This window comes from Cylas formicarius, unplaced genomic scaffold, assembly GCF_029955315.1.
Source record: "Cylas formicarius isolate icCylForm1 unplaced genomic scaffold, icCylForm1.1 PGA_scaffold_10__41_contigs__length_53128322, whole genome shotgun sequence".
Lineage (NCBI taxonomy): Eukaryota > Metazoa > Arthropoda > Insecta > Coleoptera > Brentidae > Cylas > Cylas formicarius.
The window spans coordinates 2,000,588-2,022,609 of record NW_026844214.1 but is presented as its reverse complement, the minus strand read 5'-3'; the positions used below and the strand labels follow the sequence as shown (position 1 = coordinate 2,022,609).

The 22,022-nt window shown below is 34.9% G+C and overlaps 1 protein-coding gene across 2 annotated transcripts in view; it reads left to right on the top strand.

Moving 5' to 3' along the window:
• LOC132698459 (sodium/calcium exchanger 3) overlaps positions 1-16,975 on the top strand; it is a 204,683-nt gene extending 187,708 nt beyond the window's left edge. For both annotated transcript variants that reach the window (XM_060664525.1, XM_060664516.1), the window contains exons 6-7: positions 7,430-7,601; positions 9,192-16,975. In XM_060664525.1, the coding sequence (XP_060520508.1) occupies positions 7,430-7,601; positions 9,192-9,396 (377 nt within the window). In that variant the 3' untranslated portion in view covers positions 9,397-16,975. The remainder of the gene's footprint in view (positions 1-7,429; positions 7,602-9,191) is intronic.
• Positions 16,976-22,022: the final 5,047 nt, after the last annotated feature.

Here is a 22,022-nt window from a genome sequence, read left to right as displayed (position 1 = left end):
TATTAAAAATGACAATTGCTCTGTTATTGATATAGTGGCTTCAACCGTGCGTAATTATAATTAATTGAACTGACAAAAATCGACTCACGCAATTACATCGTTAACCCCGGGTAACATCGTTCGACGATGTTACCCGTTCGAGCAGCGACTTTTCAACATAAATATTTGCCGTTCTGAGTATATGCACACATCAGAACGGCCCTCGAGATACGGATAAAATTTTGATAAGGCAAGGAATGTCAGCGTAGAGCTGAGACGACCCGATAAAGTTATGCGGGAAAACTCACTTCCGCTTTGATATAAAATTCTGCCGAAGTAAATTTGGCGTTCGTCATCTCGTTGGGTTTTATAATTCAGGACAAAGGGTGTATTTATGGCGGTAAATGAATAAAAAAACGCTTTCGACCGATTTTGAAGACGGTCAAGTTGCGGCGGATACGGCCAGAGAAATAGTTGTCCCGAGTGCTACACGGCAAAACCACTATGGGTTTATCTGTTGGCATGAAAAAACAACATTGCTTTCGAAAAATCGTCACTGGGTGGGGCAAGTCGTTTTTCTTTTTGCTTAACTGAAACTGTTCTAATCGCCAGTGTAATTTAAGACAACGATGAAATCAAATACACGTTGATGTACGACTGGTTTTATTCCGCGATTTTGCAGAAACGTTCAGGTAAAACAAAAAACTACTCCAGCCAAAAAAGACACATAAACAGTATGAGGCTCCGAATTATAAGAATTTCTGAATAGGGAATAAAATATACTACAGTTACCACCCAAAAGTCCCATCAAAGTTCGGAGGAGTGCGACAGAAAAATAAATAGCCGCGCACGCGATAAAACAATTCCAGGAAAAAAGGCCGGAAGGACAAAAAAAACACAGCGACGAATATAGAAAAGGATCATTCGACCCTCGTCAGACAAGACCGCGGGTCCACTCTCCGATTCCTTTTAAACAAGGACAATTTTTCCAGGACGAAAAAATAATCCCGGGTATTTTTCAGTTTCAGTAGGTAATAAATTGACCCAATAGACGACAGAGGTCGCCGGCGGACGTGAGACAAGCCGTGGAATCTGTCACGGGATTCTAATAAAAAGAATATTAATATAATATTAAAAAATCAAAAGGAGTTTGACCTTGAAACACATTGATTTCCAATGGCCTGGTGTCAAGGATAACAAGAAACCTATAAACCTGAGCCACCCGTGCTCTATTTAAAAACTACAGAGAATTTAAAATTGTTGAAGGTATGATTTAGTGTCTTATAGTGACTTTTATTTTTGACCGTTAAAAATTTGATAAGGTTGGTAGTGTTTGAATAAATGAGACATACGTTCTTCGTTGTGTACGTATAATGACCGGAGTAAACGTTCTTTCATGCACAACAAACGTAAATTGTACGGGAAGACTGAAGTCTCAAGGTGAATGGAATATACTCGGAACCGTTCAACGTCAACTTAGGCACGCCGCAGGGAGGAATATTAGGTCCAATACTTTTTCTTCTGTATGTGAATGACATTCCTGAGTTCCTCAGTAGGTACTGTCGCGTTTTTATGTACGCGGATGACACATCCATCTTCGTCTCCGGAAGGGAAGCTCAGGAGCTGATCAATAGGTTCTCTAGTGTTGTGGCACAGTTTGTTGATTTTTGCAAACAGAATCATTTGATCATAATTTGGAAAAAACAGTTGCGATGGAATTCACTGGTCAGTATGTTAAACCTCTGACTAACCTAGCGTTCAGCTTTGCGGGTTCACGCGTGGAATTAAACCACACAACAAAGATTCTCGGATCTTACATCGATGCCTTCCTAAAGTGGGACTACGACGTAGATAGTGTTTGTGATAAACTGAACGAAACGTTTTTTGCAACGTTAACAATCAGAGATTTTTTCTTTGAAAAATCCTTGTTGACTATTTCATATAATATCGTAAACTGGGGACAAGCGAGTGATGCGGAGAGGGTGTTCATTCAGCAAAAAAAGGATACTTAGGTTGATTTTCAGACTGCCTCCGAGGCTATCCTGCACAGATATATTTATAAAGTATAACATACTAACAGTGCCTCACATATATTTATTTAAATTATTCATCATCGTTCATAAAAATAAAGGCTCTCACAAGAAACACACGGATGTCCACGGTTATAACACCCGAAACAGAGAACACCTTCTAAAGCCAAGACTGAACCACATGTTCTACAAAAAGTCGCTAAATTACGCTTCCTACAAGCATAAAAGCATTATCTACAAGACAATTTAAAAAGTGCATCAGAAAGCTTTTGTCAACCAATACTTTCTACGACCTGAAACAAATATTACAGGAGTGCCCTGATGAGTTTAGTGATATTTTCACTACATTTTGTCAATATGTTTGTACTGTTTGTATATCCGTTTGTAACTCTTCTATACTGTACTGTTAAATGTATGTTATCGTATTGTTTGTATACATAATTCCATGTATCTATATACTACTCTATAATGTACTCGTTTCCTGACGAAACATCCACTGTATACATACTGGGCTTTGTGAATAAAACTATCTATCTATCCACTTAGCACTAACTATTCAGTCTTGTCTTGTTGATCACTCGGGTTACTAAACATCGATATGGCTGACGTGCTATTAATGTGTGCTATGGCTGTTGCTACTATAGTAAAAAAGAGAAAACGTTCCAAGTGGTGGAAAGAATGGATACTTAAGCGACAACAATTATCACACGTTAATTTATTAGATGAGCTTCGATTAGAACCTGAGGATTTGTTCGATTATTCACGTATGAGCAAATCGAAAGGATGTATACAGTTATGAGAAAAGCAATAACAGCATATGAGAAGCTCAGTGCAACAGGAAGAAGCTATGCTGACTTAAAATTTTCATGTGCGATATCTCGTCGAGCACTTGGTGAAATTATACCCGATACATGTTGAGCTATTTACAAAGCATCAAAGAATCAATATTCGAATCTAAAGTATTTTATTTAAACAGTACTTAAAATGTTCCCAAATCGATTGTGAGAGTTCATTGTTTGCTTGCCCTATCGATCCTGCTTTAACTTCTGTGGAAGAATTAAGCCCTTATAGATTATACGAAAAAGTATAAGTTCCATGAATTATTGGAGTCAATCCCCCAGAGGCAGCTTGTGGTTTCGATCTGTTAACTTCAACAACCTGATTCAAGTGTGTATTTCAGAAGTTCTTAGTGTGCTATCTCAAATTTTTGAATTATTGCTTCATTAATAATTTTTTTTGCAATATGTGGATATCAGAGGTCAGTTCCTGAAGACCTTCAGCTATATGCTGGCCGAAAGCTGTGTATTTGAAGTTTACTTGCAACAATATTTAAAACTCTTCGGACTTTTTCTTTTCACACTCATTCCGGAAATTGATGATGACGTGGATGCGGTGGATGATAGAGTATGTGGTGCTGTTTGTGATGGTGTATTTGAATTTTCTTCATGTTCGGTAAAGTTGCTATCACCCAAAAAAATAATAATTTAGATTAAAAACTTATTTTACACTTAAAGGTTTTACATAATGTTCTACATTTTTGTTAATAGAAACACATAAGAATATCGCCACCGTAGAATTCTGCTTGTTTCTACTGGAACTATAAGGGATATAATTGCCTAGTTTTAATGGCAATTGCTGATGCGAATTAAGAACTAATTGAGATTGAGGTGTTATTCACTAAGTTTTATGAAAAACTCCTTAACGAAGAACTGCAATTACCTCCTCCTTACCTGTTCTACGCAGCTTCCTTGGGTTTTCATTGGATATGAAGCATTTTCACTGCGTAAGAATTGACTAAATCCGTTTGGCTTGCGAGATTTGTCAAGAGAAAGAAAAATTTTCAACTCTCGTCTGTCTAGGTCACACAGTGTCATCGAGAACGTTTTTAGTATAATGACAGCTAGATTTAGAATCCTTCAGACAGAGAGCATTTTAAAATTAGACAGTACAGATTTAGTGCTCTTTTACACAACTAATCGAGAAGAAAATGTTCTGATTTGTATATATCCTTCAGAGTCCCTAGACGAAGAAGATTGGACACAGTCAGAAGTTCATTACATAATCGAAATACTACACAAGAAGCTAATGAAATTAGAAAGTTTTATGTGAGACATTTTAATGGCGAAGGTTAAGTAAACTGACAAAATAATATGATTAATTAGATCACCTCTTAGGTTAAAATAACACTAATGAAGCATTATAAAGTTGTTTACTTACCAGAGACTTCGCTTGTACAATCATCTGTACCCATACCCGATTGAGAACTTCTATTTTTTTTAACTCTCTCCGGAAACAAGTACGCAATAAGTTGATTATTTTTATTACTTATTTTTCTTTTGCTTGTCCTAGTATTCTTTAGAGTTCACCTTCCAAAGACATGGATTTTCTCTATATAAATTAATGAAGTCTGTGAGGAAGTCCCTCGACATGAGCCGTAGGTCCGACATATTTTAATTCATTAATTAACTCACTGAATTCCTATAGTATTATATTATAATATTAAATAAAATGCACCCTTCACAAATATACTCTCCAGCAGGACGACACATCACAACTTATCGCTAGACAAGTCTGTAGAAGCAGGTTTGATTTCATTCAAGCCAAACAATTGTCTGACGACTTATCAGTCTTAACGTTGCGATAAATCGTACAATTTAAGTTTGTTAATTTAAGTAATTAATAAACGAAAAAACAGAAAATAAGGTGTGACATTTAATGAAGCTGGTTCATTTTTATTAACAGGGTAGCAAAGGAGTCCGTGTTTCACAAAAATCGAGAATAATAAAATTATGTTAAGACCACATATTTCAAGTTTCACAGAAAGAAGTTGGAAGTTTCAAGCTAATAAAAAGGTCCAATGAGATATGAGTCAATGCTACAAGTATTTGATAAATGCAGGTTTTGCTTTATGCCATTTTTGCAGGGTGACAGATGATCCTACCGAAATTTTCAACGAATCTGAAAAGCTGGGCAACCAATTAAAAAATGCAGGAGAAGATGTAGATCAAGAAGACAACTTACCGCTTGTTACTTTCGAAAAATCGATGAAATCGAATTTTTCGGGATCGCCGTTGGTACAGAAATGATCACCGTCGAAAAAAAAAATTTTTTATCTGTCCGTTCTTCGCTTTCGTTTTTTGGTTAGTTTATACGTGTGAGATCCGGCGCTATAACTTTTGTTTCACGCATTTTTTCGATTATATACAAGGTGTTTTAGTTATGGACAAAAATCTAAAAGACACTGAAAATTGTTCTTTTTGGGGGTGAATTATTAATCGTAAATCAAAATTCGTAGAAAAATAGCTAATCCCTTGAAAACAGTATTATAGGCCGTATCAGGGGCTACAATTTTTGTATTTACGATTTTCGTCTGTCACGTACGCTGCTCGAGATATTTGAAAAAATCCATTTGAAAATCGCACTCAATCTAGACGCGATGACGTCATTCACTATTACGTTGTACCGCATGGTTTCAGAAAAGAGGTATTTTCTAGAAAACTATTTATCCTATTCAAAAACTTCATATACCGAGAAACGTGGCAGATCTAGGGCCATCTTCTTTAACTTGCGGCATTTTTTGGATTATGTACAGGGTGTGTCCATTATTATTTGTAAAAAAAAAACAAAGAAATCCTGTAAATTGCCGTTTTCGTGGGTAAGTAATTAGCCGTAAATGAAAAACTATAAAACATGGCATAATTTGGTTTAAACACTGTAGAGGGAGAGTTTCAAGTTCAGATATTTGAAACAATATAATTGGCAATTGTTATTACTTGCAAAAAAAATTGAATTTAGCAAAGTTTTCGTAACTTTGAAGTTCGCCGAGATGTACAATGCCCATTGTGAACTTTTGACAATTTCATTTTTCTTTTAGAAGACACCGATCAGATAAAAAAATACTGTTTGAAAGACAGTTTAACATGCTTTAATACGAGTTTAAATTGATTAAAATTAATTTTTGCTTTTTACGATTATCATAGTAAAATAACTGCACGAGTCAAATTAACTTTTTTTAATTACTAAAAACAAATAGTAGTGGGTATGATCTCTCTCTTCCTCTACTGCTACAATAACCTCTGGGATCGAGGGTGGGGTACGAAGTCGAATTCTCCGTTTTAGCTCGTTCCATCAACTTTCCATTGGATTGAGGTCGGGACTGCATGCTGGCCACTCCATAACTCGAAAACCTACTTCTGCAATGTAATCTCGCACGATCCTTGAGGTGTGCGGCCTAGCATTGTCATACATAAAACGAATTATTCTTCAATGTAGTCGACATATGGTACCCTATGGATGAAAACAGGGTCGGTTCTTGCGTCCATAGAAATTGCACCCCAATCTGCTGGTCTTCGGTACACTTTTTTCGTCGGTCATTACCAAAAATTCATATTCTGGTCTAATCTGAGAACAGAACTGATCAATGTAGCATAGGCTTGCTTGTCGATGAACTGGAGTAAGTTTTGGACCAATTGCAGTTGTTTTTGGGGTCGAATTATTTTGCTTCAGTCTTCTTCTCAGTGACCACTGACTAATAACCATAGCTTCCAATGGTGCCGATTTCTATGCACGCACGTTTAGTTGATGTAGAAGATGCTTTACCCGAAATGGAAAAATCCGTTGAGAATGTGAAATCTGTAAACGAGGGAAACTAATACTGGAAGTATAACGTCACGCGGCCGATTCCAGAGAGGGATCTCAAGAACAGGAAAGAATAATAAATGCAACCAGATCGGACACAGTAAAAAGTATGGCAAAAATAATTATTCATGAGGTAGAAATAATGATCAACGAAGGGTAGAAGACGTAGCTGGTACGTCAACAATGGAACAAGCAGACAACAGGTTTACATTCTATGTAGACGTTAAGATGACAAACACACGCGAGGGTGGGGTGAAAAGTTTCCAGCCTGACCAAAATGTGGCGCCACCAGCTCTACTTTTGGAGCGGAGTCCTACGCTACCATTCCTACCGAGCTTGTATGTACACAGTATCAATAGTCTTCGTTAAGAAAGGTTTTCCACGCAATTACATTAAAGAAGATATAGATTCAACTCTAAGAGATTCCTCCATATCGTATTCAACTATTAATCACTTGTATCCATCATTACACTCCTGAAAAGAAGGATCAGTCAAAACGGTTGGTTACAAAACGGGAATCCATGTGGTTGTAGACCTAGGACCTTCTCGCTAACATTTTTCTTTTAGAAAGGTGTTAGTGGACGTTATTATAATCGAGAGTGGGCCTTTTTGTCAAAATTTGATTTGTGGTGTAATTTATCAAACTCCATCGCCTTTTTTTACAAAGAAATATATTATTATTATTATATTATTAAAGTTTGGATTTGTTCATTGTGGCTGAGGTTTTTGTCTTCCCAGAGTGATTAATACTCAGGCTGGTGTTTTTTGGTTTCCGTTCGCAGACACGTTCGCGAGCAAAGTCGCCGCCATCCATGACAAACACGCAGACGCGAGCGTGGGGAACGTCACGGGCAGCAACGCTGTCAACGTATTCCTGGGAATCGGCGTAGCGTGGTCCATAGCGGCCATATATCACGGCATCCAGGGACGTCCATTCAACGTTGATCCCGGAAAGTACGTTACCGGAAACTGTGATTTTTTTTTCATGCTGCCATCTATAGATGAGCGGCAAAACTATGGTTATCGAGTTAGAAACCTGTATTTGAAACTTGTCATATCTTGGCTACTATCCGACTAATTATTTTTAATTTTTATATTCTTCAAGATAATTAAAATTAAAAATGTTGTTTTAATATTAATGATTTTCTTTATTTTTTTAAATATTTTAATTTTTTTTTTGTTTATGCTATTATTTAATTATGGTTTCGAAGCGCCGAAAAGATTACCAAGCAGAAGAAACGGGTTTTGCCGTATTTATTTATTTATTTAATATGTGTTACTTTATCAGTAAATGACATATTGCTACCGCAATTTTTGTGTTCTTCTTCCTTTTTCTTTTTTATTTTTTAAAAATTAGTTTTCTTTATGCTTGTCCTTTGAATTAATTTTATTCCATTTTGTTTTCATCCCTACGAAACAAAAGGCTACCAAATAGAAAAAATGGGTTTTACTTTTTCTGAGAAATAGGGCTGAATTTCTGAAAATGTGAAATTTTCCATCCTAAATCAGATTTTTCTCTTAAGTAAAAGCCAATTGTAACACGAATATAGAGGGTGTTTGAACTGATTTTTGTAGTATGTAGTTTCATGTTGGCTGAACAAGCCAACACTAATTATCTAGTGTTTCAAATCCTGGAATTCCGTACATTTTCCATTCAGAAATCCCAAAAAATCCCCAAATTCTTAAATAATTTCCGTTGGAACATCAAAAATGCGACTTGTTAAAAATATCTTAGAAATTTTGCCAAGAACAATTACAGAAAACGTTGACAAAGACTCTGAAGATGATTTGCCCCTCTAACTGAAACAGCTGAAAATATAAGTCTCAAAACATTTTAGGAATGGCCCTATGGTGGATTGGTTACAATTCGACCCACCAGTGTAGATTAAGAACGATTTTTTTCTTTTGTTACAAAAATAACACCTCGGATACACAAGTGATGCTCAAATTTCGATTTTTTTAGTTTCTTTGTTTAATATAACATTTTTAAGGTGCGTATTATACAATGTTAAGTTATGTATTGTATTGACTATTATGTAAAACACATTACAGTTTTCTGAGTATAAGTTATTTTACTATAATAGTTATTAAATATTAATCATTATCATAAGGAAAACTGAGATAGGTTGGATGATTTTTGATAAAAAACGTAAATTATAAAAAGTTATGTTATGTATTGTATTGAAATTTGTATAAGAAATTTTACTAAACACTGCAAAATATTTAATAAATTTTTCGGGATTTCGAAATTAATCCAAATCCACATAAAAAAAAGTGAGATAGGTTGGATACTGAAGATATCAAGAAAAAAAGTAGACAAGCTTTCCTTCCCAAATGGTTCTATCGTCCACAGTGCTCTACAACATTTCAACTAAACAACCAAAAATAACTGTTCTTTCCCATAGCCAACTGAACCTAACTTTTACCTAAATTTCGGCTTGTTTTTTAGAAATTTTGCCTTTTCCTTTAGAAAAATTAATTTTTGGATATTATTATTTGCATAGCAAAGAGTTTTCTGTAGACCGATCGTCCTCCATTTTGCAGTTTGGCGTTTTCCGTGACGATTTTCTGCACGGAAGCGGCGGTCGCCATCCTGATCCTAGTCCTAAGAAGGTCGAAGGTGGTTGGCGGCGAACTAGGAGGGCCCACCTGCCTAAAATACGCGACTTCCGCCCTACTATTTTCCCTGTGGATCCTGTATCTGTTGTTGTCGACGTTGGAAGCTTACGGAATAATCAAAGGGTTTTAATTACCGTTTACATTTTGAGAAAAGTTTTATATAGGCTTATAGTAAGTAGCGGAGCAACGAAGCTGCGTTTATTATTTACGCTTTAGGGAAAATACTGATGTAAATACGCAGTTACACGTAAACTTTTAATGGGTTGTAAATATTATAGGTCGCTGATTTTTTTTTTATATTTCGGTACGTTTTTGTAATGAAATATTTGGAATAATACTTATCAGACAGGCAAATAGGTAAAGTGAGGAAAATACATGCCTAATATGGAGTACGGACCTCTTTGGAAACCACTGGGGCTATATGTTATATATATGACGACTCACCAGTAATTTATTCATTTCAGTAGTATGTCATTGGAATCGGACTTTAGGTCAATTCTGTCTTCGTTAGTTAAAACGTCCTTTATACCGAATTATTAAAACATAAATAATCTCATTTTTATAAAAATTTGTTGTGCAGTAGTTGTTTTGCATGATAAACAATTTTTTTCCATAATATAAGTATGTAGATTTATAGCAAGTGAATTAAAACGAAAAAACAGTTTCTTATACCAGCAAATCATGGGCATTTTTTAAGACCATAGCCAACTACAATTGTTATATGAAAGAAGAAATTTGTATTCATTTATGAAAAATCTGAGTACGTCATTGCATTTGCCTCAAAAAATGCCCTGAAACTTATGAGCAATTTTCCAAAAAGGCCCGAAAATTGAAAAACGCCTTATATCTCGGATGTACGGATTTTGTTCTATCTATTTCAGAACTATAACCATCAACCACATTTATTATTTACGTATCCCCGTGTACGAGCCTAACATTTGTTCGTAATCAATGAATCTTCTTGTTTTATCAGTCCGTACCGTTTAGAAACATACTTTAGTTGGGATTATACCTCTAGTAAACATGTTCTGCTGTTACAGTGAAAACTTTATGGTATTACTTTTGTGTTCGATTTTCAATTTTATATGCTTGCACTTTGGGATGAACAAAAAGTATTTTATGCTAACACAATAATATCCTAGGTAATTTGAATACGATTTATCATCATAACAACTCGTAATATGCACTCGCATGTTGGCAAAGTCTGAATTAAGATTTTTATTATTCATTATCATATTTGGTCATTAAGTTATTTTTCAAAGGAAACTTCCACTTGCAATCTATTCTGTACCAGCTTATACATTGTTTGAGAGGAGCGCAGCAAAGGGGCGAACAACCTGAGTCGCCAAACAATCAGTCATCCGAGTCAATATTCACCCATTTCCTTTAGCTCCGCTTCCCTCAAACAGTATACAAGCACATACAGAGCAGAATGAGAGCCTGATAATTTGTAAATAGTCTTATTTGTTATTGTTATAATTTTATTCCGCATTCATGAACTTGGTTCTTTTGCAGCCCAGACATTATGTTGACTTTTACAACGTCGACGGTTCTTCTTCTTTAAACGTCATACAGAGTGTTTCTCAAGAGTATGGGGCAAGTGTAGAAGGTGATTTAACAGTGTTTGTGCAATATATTGGGAGTCAAATTAAAAATAAATAGGTTAAAACAATTAATTGCAGTGACACCCCGCAAAAACCCCATAATCAATGTTTATGATTTTTTAGCACTTCGAGATTTATAAACTTAAGATGTACGAGCAAGAAAAAAAAAAGAAAAGAAAAGAAGCTTATTTAGCAACTTGAATTCAAATAAAAATACGCCATTTAAATGAGCATAATTTTATATTGAATTTTTGATAGTTAAATTAGTTAGATACATATTCATAAATATTCATATAGTTGCCTTAAATGTATCAATATGTCAATTCCATCCAACAAGTTATACCTTTATTTCAGTTACAGTTCTATATTCATAAAGTAAATTTTTTTTATAATCTATTTTGACCATTCTACCATTTGAAAACTTATTTTTTGGGAGATAGAAAAATACATGCAAACAATATAAATATTTTTCGGCTCATCTTTTTAATGAAACGCTGATTTTTGATCATTTCCAACAAATGCTTTTAAAATTGGACTTTGCAGAGGTAGATTAACAATTATGAAAAAAATAAATTTCTACCATTGTTAAAGACCAGTGATAACACATTTGATTAAGAAGATATGCCGAAGCAGATATTTATATTATTCGCATTAATTTGTTCAACTCAAGCAAATAAAATACAGAACTACACTTAATGTAAACAAAATTACGGCACACATTCTTTCCTAGCCTTAAACACATTAAAAGTTTAAACAAAAGCAACTAGTTCAAGACTGTGTCGTGATATTTTTTGGTCTGTATCTAGTTTTGTAAAAATATACCACGTATTTGATTATGGTGCTGTATCCAAGAATCCATATACATTACATACAAATATTTTTTATTATTGTTGGTCAGCCCCCAGGGTTACAGCCTGCAGAAGAACTTGAAACCATTAGGCGCAAATTTCTCAAAATTCGGATTTCAGATATATTTGGAAAAAATCTCTACCCTCTGCAACATACTTAAAAGATGTAGGTAGTAAATGTAGTAATAATAGTGTTCTCAATACATACTTTTCAATCTTTTTATAACGGTCTTTGGAGTCCCCAACTTTTCAATCTGTCTCCTGTATTTACTGTTGCGCAACTCTTACACCTTACAGCTGGAAAAACTGAACTGCACTGGGAGTACATATGACCAAACCAAACAGTACTTTCCCATTATATTCTCTAATGGAAAGTATACAGTCGAAACTCTATATAGCGAAATTGAAACGACTATTTTTTTTCCTTACAAAGAGTTATAGGCAAAATAACAATACGCATATGTGTTCTGTAATATTTAATTATTTTATATACATATTTTAAAATGTACTTACAAATAATCGGTCATTTTCTTTTGAATTTTTTTAGTATGCCAATACGCATCTCGTAGTTTGGCCTGTATCATTTATTCGGGAGGGGCATCTTCCCCATGATACATAAAAAATTATCTAGCAGCTTAACTGAATAAAGGGCGTGTTGGATGGTGGTCCCAGATCAATTTCTTAATCTTCTTCTTCCTCTTGGTGCTCTTCCTCATCCTTCCTTGCTTCTTATAATATGGCTTCCTCTGTCAAGTCTGCTGTTGTAGCCAAATCCTGGTCTATCACCATCTTGAAACTGCTTTATCCACTCGCATAGTGGCTGATCATCTTCCAAGTCCTGTTCGCATTCTGTCTAGGTAATAAGTCCTGCATGACGATAGGAATGTTGAATTGTTTCTGTTGCTACCTCTTTCCAAGCTTTACTAATAAACTTGACTGGATCCAGCATATTAATTGAAAATTTATCTTCGGGCTCCATCATTTCCATTAAAATGTGTTTCCTGTATCGACTCTTATCGGCTGCAATTCGGTAGATTTGGAATATTGGGATGTGCAGGGCAGTTATTCAGCAAATGCTTGATGTTCTTAAAACATCGTGGGTTAGTTGATTTTCCAATCACGACTAGCTTTCTTTTTTCTCTCCCACTCATATTGGCAGCTACTAACACTGTTATACGTTCTTTAGAAAGTTTTCCATCCACACACCTTTCGCTTCGAAATTTAAGAGTTTTATCTGTCGTCATTTTGTAAAAAATACCAGTTTCGTTAGCATTAAAAATGTCGTCAGCAGGGTACTTTTCTGCTAGTTTTGGCCACGTCTTCTCCAGCTATTCGTTATCTGTCCATATTTTATACCATGTCTCTGACGTCCCCCAACCGTCCTTCAGAAGAAGCCTTGAAGTCGATAATGCCAAGCTGTTCAGCAAACTTTTCTGCTTTTAGTTTTACGATGGGTCCAGAGAGTGGTACATTTTTAAGACGTTTTTTACTAGAACTGCGTGCCGCTTCAGCCTGAATGATTTTTTCTTTGCACTTCCAAATCGTGGATACAGTCGACGGTGTAAGAGTTCTCATTGTATTTTAAAAGCATTTTCAAATTTAGGATGTCAAACTTATATCTTCTAACATTGAGAATTTTCATTGTTTCTCCTTCTAAAATTATATATCATCATTTTAAGGAGGTAACGCTATCCAAATAAAGAGATAATTTGAGAATAAAAAATTGAAACATTTTAGAACAATGAAAAATATATCTTGAGAATAGCTTCTATTTATTTTTCAAGCATATTGAAATTCTTAATTGAAACTGGTGTCCTTAACTTGAAAATACTTAAATATTGAAGTTATTCTACAATTAAGAATTTGTTTTTTGCCAAGAAAACTTTAAACTTTAAAAGATTACTGCCTAAAGTTTCGTCCATTCACTTGAGAAACACCCCAGACTCCAAAAACGCTTGGCTCTGACGCTTATCACGATTAGAGACAACGAGAGCAAAACCGACCAAAACAATATCAACTTTTTGTATAGGTAGATAGAATATACAGAAATCGAAGACTCGCATCGTTCTAGTTACACGTCCACTTGCTTTCCATCGACATGTGACATATTTCGCTACTTACTAATCTAGCAAAACACTTTGATATATCTACATGTAAAAATACAATACCTATAACCAAGTAAAATTTGAAAATGTGTGGTCCTTCGTGTATAACAATGTAACGTGTTTGTATATGAATAGTCCCCCCTGCTTCCATAGCGTTTAAGAATATTTTTATAGTGCCGAATGAAATTTTACGAATACGGTGGTTACGGTGTATGTTTATCGTTCGTTATTGTTATTGACTGCATTGTTATAATCGTAATTAGATGGTGGCGAGAAATAAACAAAATGGCGTTCATTGTTAGATCAACTTGTTGTTTTACATTTAAATATACAGGTTAAAGGCCTTAATTCTAAAACAAAATAGCGTAATGTTACCTATATACGCGTGGTTGTTTAATTGTATTTGCCATAGATGGTGTTCCATTTCCGAATATTTGTTTAAAAATTTAACGCAAAAAAATAAGCAACAAAAAAAATTCTTTCATTTTCATGATTTATAAGAAAAAATTCACAATTAGCCATCAAGGGGCCTCGGTGGCCTGGTGGTTTAGGGGGCGAATCTGTAATCTTAGAGATTTTTAATATAATGGTTCATGAGAATCAATTTCAAATTAAATTATTGTCCATTTTTATAAGAAATGTGGACACCATAATTGTCAATAGATACGTATTAAAGTAGTAGCCCTAAGCTATCAGCAGTGTAGAAGTAAACCAACAGCAGGCCAAGTTGGGCCGTGAGTGCCACTGTTGTCATGGCAACGGTAAAGTTTATGTAGTCTATTTACTGCGGGTTTCACTGTGTTAAAGACTTATTTTTGCGATATTCTATTTTTTATTTCATTTCTTATTGTGTTGTTATGGGCCCAGAGAAAGAAAACAAAATGAGGTGTGTACATTCCAAGAACTATAGGCAAGTATCACTGCATTAGAAAACGTGCTAAACCTAAAATAAGTTTTCAGCAGCTACGTTTCTTTCACGGGCGACTTTGATTGGATATTGGGGTGACAATATTTGCTTTTGTCAAATTTTTTAGACTAACATTAAGGAAATATCTTCGAGTAAAAATGCTTTGGGGTTTAAGGTGATAATAACCGACCTTTGGATTTACATTCGAGAAATCTTTTCTTTATCGGGCGAAAAAAAAACTAGCAGCGATACTTTACAAATAGTGCTGATGATTGAATTAGTTTTAAAGTGGGAGAGGTGGACTTTTTGTCAAGTTTTGGGCTTAGCGTATGCTTCATATTTCGCTAAGAAAACTCCTTTACAGCCCTAAGGACTTTTCCGGATATAAAATTGATATATAAATAATTGTTTTGTTCGTAATAGATAGTGACTTGTCTGGAGAATACATTGTGGGTGCCGTTGTTGTAATTTTCCTGAATAAACTAATAAAAAAATAAAAAAATGCTAATGGTAATGCTCTAACATATGACCCATGAATTTGCACTATTTTTTGTCACATTTTACAAATAAAAAATTATAGATTTTAAACTAGTCAAATTAGTTTCTCCGAACAAATACGTGCCCCTTCAAGACCTAAGGTCGAATCAAGATGACCTAGGACGTTCCCTATCGTGCCCTTGGGTCGAAGTAAGCTACCCTCTGTCTTACCTGTGTTCCGTCCCTTCGAGTCCAATGTATCTACCCCATTCTCCACCTCTCTCAATCTCTCCTCTCAACAAAAGAACGCCAAAATTAAAAGACAAACGAAGAAATTTTTTAAAAAAACCATCATGGCAACAGATTTCTGTTAGTAGCATTTTTTTCCTTCTAGGTACCTAACAGCAAATTATACTGGAAATTTTTTGATGTTTATAATGACTTTATAATGATATTCGATTTACTAGTGCCAAATGCATAATCTCCCGGAGAATATTTGGAAATTAAAAAAAATTATTTGATTTTCGAACATAATTTGGTGTGGAATTTTCTTATCGCAATTGATTCGGCCCATAAAATACAACAATGATATTAACTAATAACACAAATTTTAATTCAGAAACAATTTTTATTTAAGCATAATTATGTTACAGTAAAAGACGAATCTTGACTTGTTTTTCTTGAGTTTATTACTATAAAACTTATTGTTGAAATGTTTTTTTTTTTACTTTCAATAGTATTCCCTTCTTTTGTTTAATCTACAGCTGAAAAAATTATAATAATTATGATTACTTTATTATCCAAAAAGCAAAAAGAAAATGGAGCTTTTAAACTCGACCTTTTACACACGAAGAAAACGAGTGAAAAGGCATTCGTGGACATCAATCTAAACAATCAATTATTATCAGAAATATATGCTGTTAATCTTTTTTTGTAACTTATTAAGGATAAGTGATTTTAAAAATTTCCAAGCAATTTGTCGATCAATTTAGGAACTTTATATGAAAGAGAGCTTTGAAGTAATGTAGATTTATGTCTAGATCAAAGTGGCAACTGTACATTAGTACTATTAAAAAAGTACTTAGTTTTGCTGCTCTTAGTTGCTACTTGTTAATTGAGTCATATAAACCGTTCAAAAAGTTCTAAGATGTTAATTATAACGTTTTTTTCGAAAATTCACCATTATCCCCAAAGGCCACTCAAACTATTAGACAAATTCTTCGAAAATGGAACACAGTATTTGTCGTTATGGAATATATAAATATATACATGTTTATGAATTGTGAGCATGTCTAATTAAAGTCATTTCAAACTAAACGTAGATATAGAGCAACCGCAAAATAATTCCCCCCAGTACTATACCATGGCGGATTAAAATTTTGAATCTATCCTGTCTTTAACGTAGAGATATGAAAAGACTGTAAGAGAATATGCGGTAATCAAAAGTAAAAATGCAGACTTCGAGTGACGTGAGTAACGTTTCGTTGTTTAGGCAATTTTATTTTGTCAAATAATCGGCACACATTAAAATCCGATTTAGATTGATTCTTTTCCATCCGTGTGGAAAAACCACACTGGAATGTTCTAATCGAAAAACTAGCTGATATTTGATTTAAATCATCGCAAAACGAGTGCTTTTTTTTTACTAAATAATGTAGACGTAGATTTTATAATATTTTATTTGTACAAAAGCGACAGTGATGATGTTTTTTTTTTTGTTAAATTATATAACGACGTTTAAAATATTAATGTTAATAAAGTAACTGGTACAGATCAGTAATTTCTTTGCATTTTCCCGCCATCTTAAAGAAGTTGTTCTCCGTGTTAAGTTAAATATGTGGTCGTTTTCGAATTTGCCGCCGTGACATTATAGGTTGCGTGGCTGATGTCAAAATAGACTTTTACGTCAGACATGAAGAAACAATAGCGAACTTTCGATGGAACCATTGCACGTGGCGGACGTTGCTCCTGCCCGGTTCCAATAAAATTGTAGAAATCGGTTGAAATTAGTGTCGTTTAAAGAAAATGTTGTTTGTTTCGAGAAGTAGTGTTCGTTTTACGCGGATGTACCCTGATTTGTGATGTGTTATTCCATTATGTATATGTTAGCACGGTTTCCGAATGTCCTGTATTCACGCTGGTAACCAGGCCGGATGGGATCGGATATCCCGTATAGGATAATTGCGGGAGTCGTATGAAGAATCGGTGGTCATTTTATTACAATATTTAGAAATTGTTCCCGTTTTTGTATATATTAACTAACCTGAAGGATGATGGATTAGTCCAGACTCTTCTTTAAGGAAGGCATTCTTCAGGATTTTTGTATATGTTACACTCATCGTAAGCTGGCCATAGCAGTCGTGGCCATTAGAAGAATAGCACACTTGTGGCATAAATTGAGAGTACACTACAGTCCACAGGGACAAAGTTGAGATCGAATTATATCAGCACCAGAATTATAGTGGTTTTAAAACCGATCTCGTAATTAACTTTTCTACTGTTTATTACGCCAAAACCGCAATCCCTTATAGACAGATAGATAGATTCATTTATTGACTACGTTTCGTACAAAAGGGACGTACAATTGTAGCAAGTCAGAAGTGATATCCAAGTGCAATAAAATCAAATTAATAAATAACATAAAAACACACATCTAATACAAACAAAATTAGACAGTACTATACAGTTTTATAGCGCACCGATACCAGTGACAGTGTCAATGTATGCTCGCAGGGAGTAAAAACAATGACGTTGCAGGAATTCTTTAATAGTATGTTCAAATTTTCTATTGCTCATCTTTTTCACGGTACCTGGCAAAACATTATACAATTTCAGGTTCAATGAGTTGTTCTCAGACTTCCTCAGTCTAAACCTAGGCCGTCTAAGGAGATCCCCCGAACGAGTTGAATAGGCATGGCAATCGGAATTAGCGCTAAAGTTTCCTTTCGTTCTCTGTATCTCTAATAACTGGTAGTAGATATAGATGCAAGGAAGGGGCATCACTTTGAATTTTTTAAAATAAGGTTGACAATGGTCCCTATATCCTATATTAGCAACGACTCGAATGGACCTTTTCTGCATTCTAAAAATCTCCACAGCAGCTGAGGAATCACCCCGCAGTACCGTGCCATAGCATAAGTGTGAATGCAACAAAGAAAAATAGACCATAAGCAGAGTCCTTGTTCCTATCAGGCCTCTCAGTCGTCGAAGAACGAATATGTTACTGGACAATCTATTTTTCAGGTCTGAGATATGTTGTTTCCAATTTAGACTATCATCGATCGTAATGCCAAGCAACTTGACGGACTGTCCACTATTTACCAAGCAATTGGAGGAAAACACAATACTCTGGGTCTTGTCTAAATTTAATTTAAGATAATTATTTTCGAACCAGACATTAGCCCTGTCCTCCAACATGCCAACCCTAACGGACAACTCCTCGATACTCTTAGCAGATGTAGTGAAGGATGTATCGTCGGCAAACATCACGCACTGATTGGGGGCCATGAAATGATAAAGGTCATTTATGTATATTGTAAATAGTAGCGGGCCCAGGACGGAACCCTGGGGCACCCCGCTTACTACTGATTCAAGTGATGAACGGTCATCCTGGTATTCTACAAACTGCTGTCGGCCCTGCAAGTAGGACGCTATAAGATCTAAGGGCAGACCTCGTATACCATATCTGTATAGCTTTTTAATAAGAAGCTGGTGAGAAACACAGTCGAAGGCCCTGGAGAGATCACTCAAGGTCAAACCAACTAAGTCACCCCCCTCGAGGCCCTCAACTATCCCACTCACAACTTTAGACACTGCTTGGATCGTCGAACACCCTCCCCTAAATCCAAACTGACCGGCACAAAGACATTCGATCTTATTAATATAAGAAGTTAGCTGATCTTTTAGTAAGATCTCAAAAACTTTTCCGAACAAAGGCGCGATTGAAATCGGCCTGTAGTAGTTAGCATCATTTAGATCACCTGCCTTATGGATTAGAACTACTCTCGAAATCTTAAACAGCGACGGAAATACACCTGTGTCAATACATTTATTAAATAAAGTGGTTAATGGCAGTGTAATGTATTCAACACGTCCCTTCACCAAGACACTATTGATATCATAAGCATCGCTAGAATAAGATTTTTTTAATCTTAGTATGGCTCGGTATGTATCCTCACAAATTATCGGATGCAAAAAAAAGTAGTTTCCTCCAGTGGAATCCCTTCAACACATGCACTCTGTATACCGTTAAGATCTTTATAATATTACTCGAGACAGAACTAAAAAAACTGTTAAGATCATTTGCTGATAATTCAGATTCTTTATCACATCTCCCAACACAATTTCTTTCATAGTTAACGATTTTCCAGACATCTTTGTTTTTTTTTTTTTGGTTGTTTGGTTTGTTGAATTTTTTGTTTATATTCCTTATTTAGCGATTTATACACTTCTGTATAAAGAGGGTTCTGTGAGACTTTACTGAGAGTTTTAACAGCTGACACTCTGTTTCTAAGAGCTACTAGATCTTCATCAAACCAGTTGACCGGTGATTTTTTATGAGGAATGTTGTTAACAGAACAATTTCGTTTGATCAAGTCTTGAACTTTGTGCAATATAAATGAACACCCCTTACCTGTAATATCATTATTAATGTACAAAATATTAAATATAATAATATTAAAGTATCGGTCACTTAAAAAATGGTCACTGTAGCTACTGTCGTCACCTAGTTTAATGATCAATTCCGCCACTAATCGTTCTCGCTTAATATTTTCTTTTTTTATTACTCGTTTTTCACAGTTAGACCAGTTTTGTACTGATATTTTAGCTCCCCTTGCCGAATTACGTTTATGAAACTATCAGTAAATTTTGGTACAGTGTACAGTTTTGTATAGTTTCTTCTCATATGTGCTTTCAACTCAGACCAAATCATGTCATCATTTGAAGAAGTATTTGGAACGTTTCCGCTAAGTAATGGCCTATTTTTCTCTCGCAATTTTCCATTTCATTTAAATAACACATCCTCATTTCGAAATTCTTTGACGATTATTAATTGTTTGAAACTGAAATTCCATTTTCTTCAAAAAAAAAAATACACAACGACTCTTTTTTTTGCGGTTCTTCTAGGGTTAAAACATTATTCAGTTTATAAGCGTGGTAGATTATACTCCTAATTAGATCTGCGTGTTGCTCTTTGAAAACACGCGAAGTACCAGCATCATTTCTCACTTTCCTCTTGACTATCCCATTTGCAACAAATTTTCTTTCATTTGAGTTCAGAACTTTTGGTCATGTAATAATGTAATCAAGGAAGAAGTCATTTTGTCAATGTACCAATTTATTTGCAAATAATTAAGTAACTTACATAAATTAAGAAAACGCGTATTCAAAGGCTTCAATTCAAACGACTTAAAAAAAAAGAAACAAGAAATGTTGCCATTAAGAAGCAAAAAATACAAAAATATATAAAAAAATAACTAACAGTATTACACCGGACACCTGCACTTCTAATATCTCCAGAAGATCAAGTTTTTTGCTTTTTGGCCACCTATGTAAAATAATGACATTCTCATTCGGAGAAAAGTCATGCCTAGCGGACCAAAGATGAGCAGCAATAGGTCTCTGTCGCCTCAGTGTGGTTGTACTTTTTCACCGTGAACTCTGATGGAGGTCTTCCCGCCAGATTGTCCGATATAAAGTGCATCAAAGAATATACTCCTGATCTTGAAAAATAATCTATTAGATCCTTAATATTAATTATAAATTGTTTTAATGTATTGCTTGTTATTTTCGAAAATCGATAAAATCGAATTTTTGAATAGTATCTGCGCTCGTATAAAAATTTTATATCTCGGTAAAATGATCACCGTCGACAAAAAATATTTTTTTGTCTACTTGTCCGTTCTCCATTCTCCGCTCTCGTCTTTTGATCTTTCCTGAACAACTTTTGAACCGTTGGAGCGATAAAATTGAAATTTTCCTCCTTTTTAACCCTCCACGAGGCACACAAGCTTATAAGAAATGGCCCCGATCCGACGCCGGTATCCATCTTTTTGGACCTTGCTATTAAACACAATGAATGTCTGAAAATTGCCCCGTGACGGAACCTGTTAAAATTGGGGGGGCTGGGGGGTCGGGAAGTATTAAAAAAAATAAAAATCACGCGTGCAAGAGTCTACAATAAAGATCATTTTTCAAAAACTGTTTACGAGATCATAAGAAGCAGAAGCTATAAACTTATATTCGTTTCAATTTTTCAAAAATACACAGGATGCTCCGCAAATTCAAAAAACTAAAAAAAGGGTCCGCCTATTATTGAAAATTGGTTATAACTGAAAGACTATGATTCAGATCTTTCTTTCTTTTATATTGCGATATACCCCGCATAGGCAGAAAAAACTTTTGTATTTAAGGTTTTCACCTATTGTACAGGATGTTCCCGATGTTCCATGCTAAATGATAAATGTGTTAAGTGTCCTAAATTTGCAGATATCAACTTAAAATTTAGCAGAGAAGTAAAAGTCCGTGTCCACATTTAAACTGTAAAAATTGGGCGCAATCAAATATTACCAAGTATTTTTTAAATATACTTGATTTTTTTTTTGGTAATTTCGTTCATCCGATTGGCAAAATTCTTTAACGGGCAGACGCACAAAACCCAGTGCAATAACATTTATTTCAGGCATTTTTTCGATTTTCTACAGGGTTTTCAAATTACAGGCAAAAATTATCAGCCGCAAATCAAAAATCGTAAAAATGTGGCTAATTGGTTCAAACGGTTTCGTAGGCCGCATCAAGAGCTACAATTTTTGTAT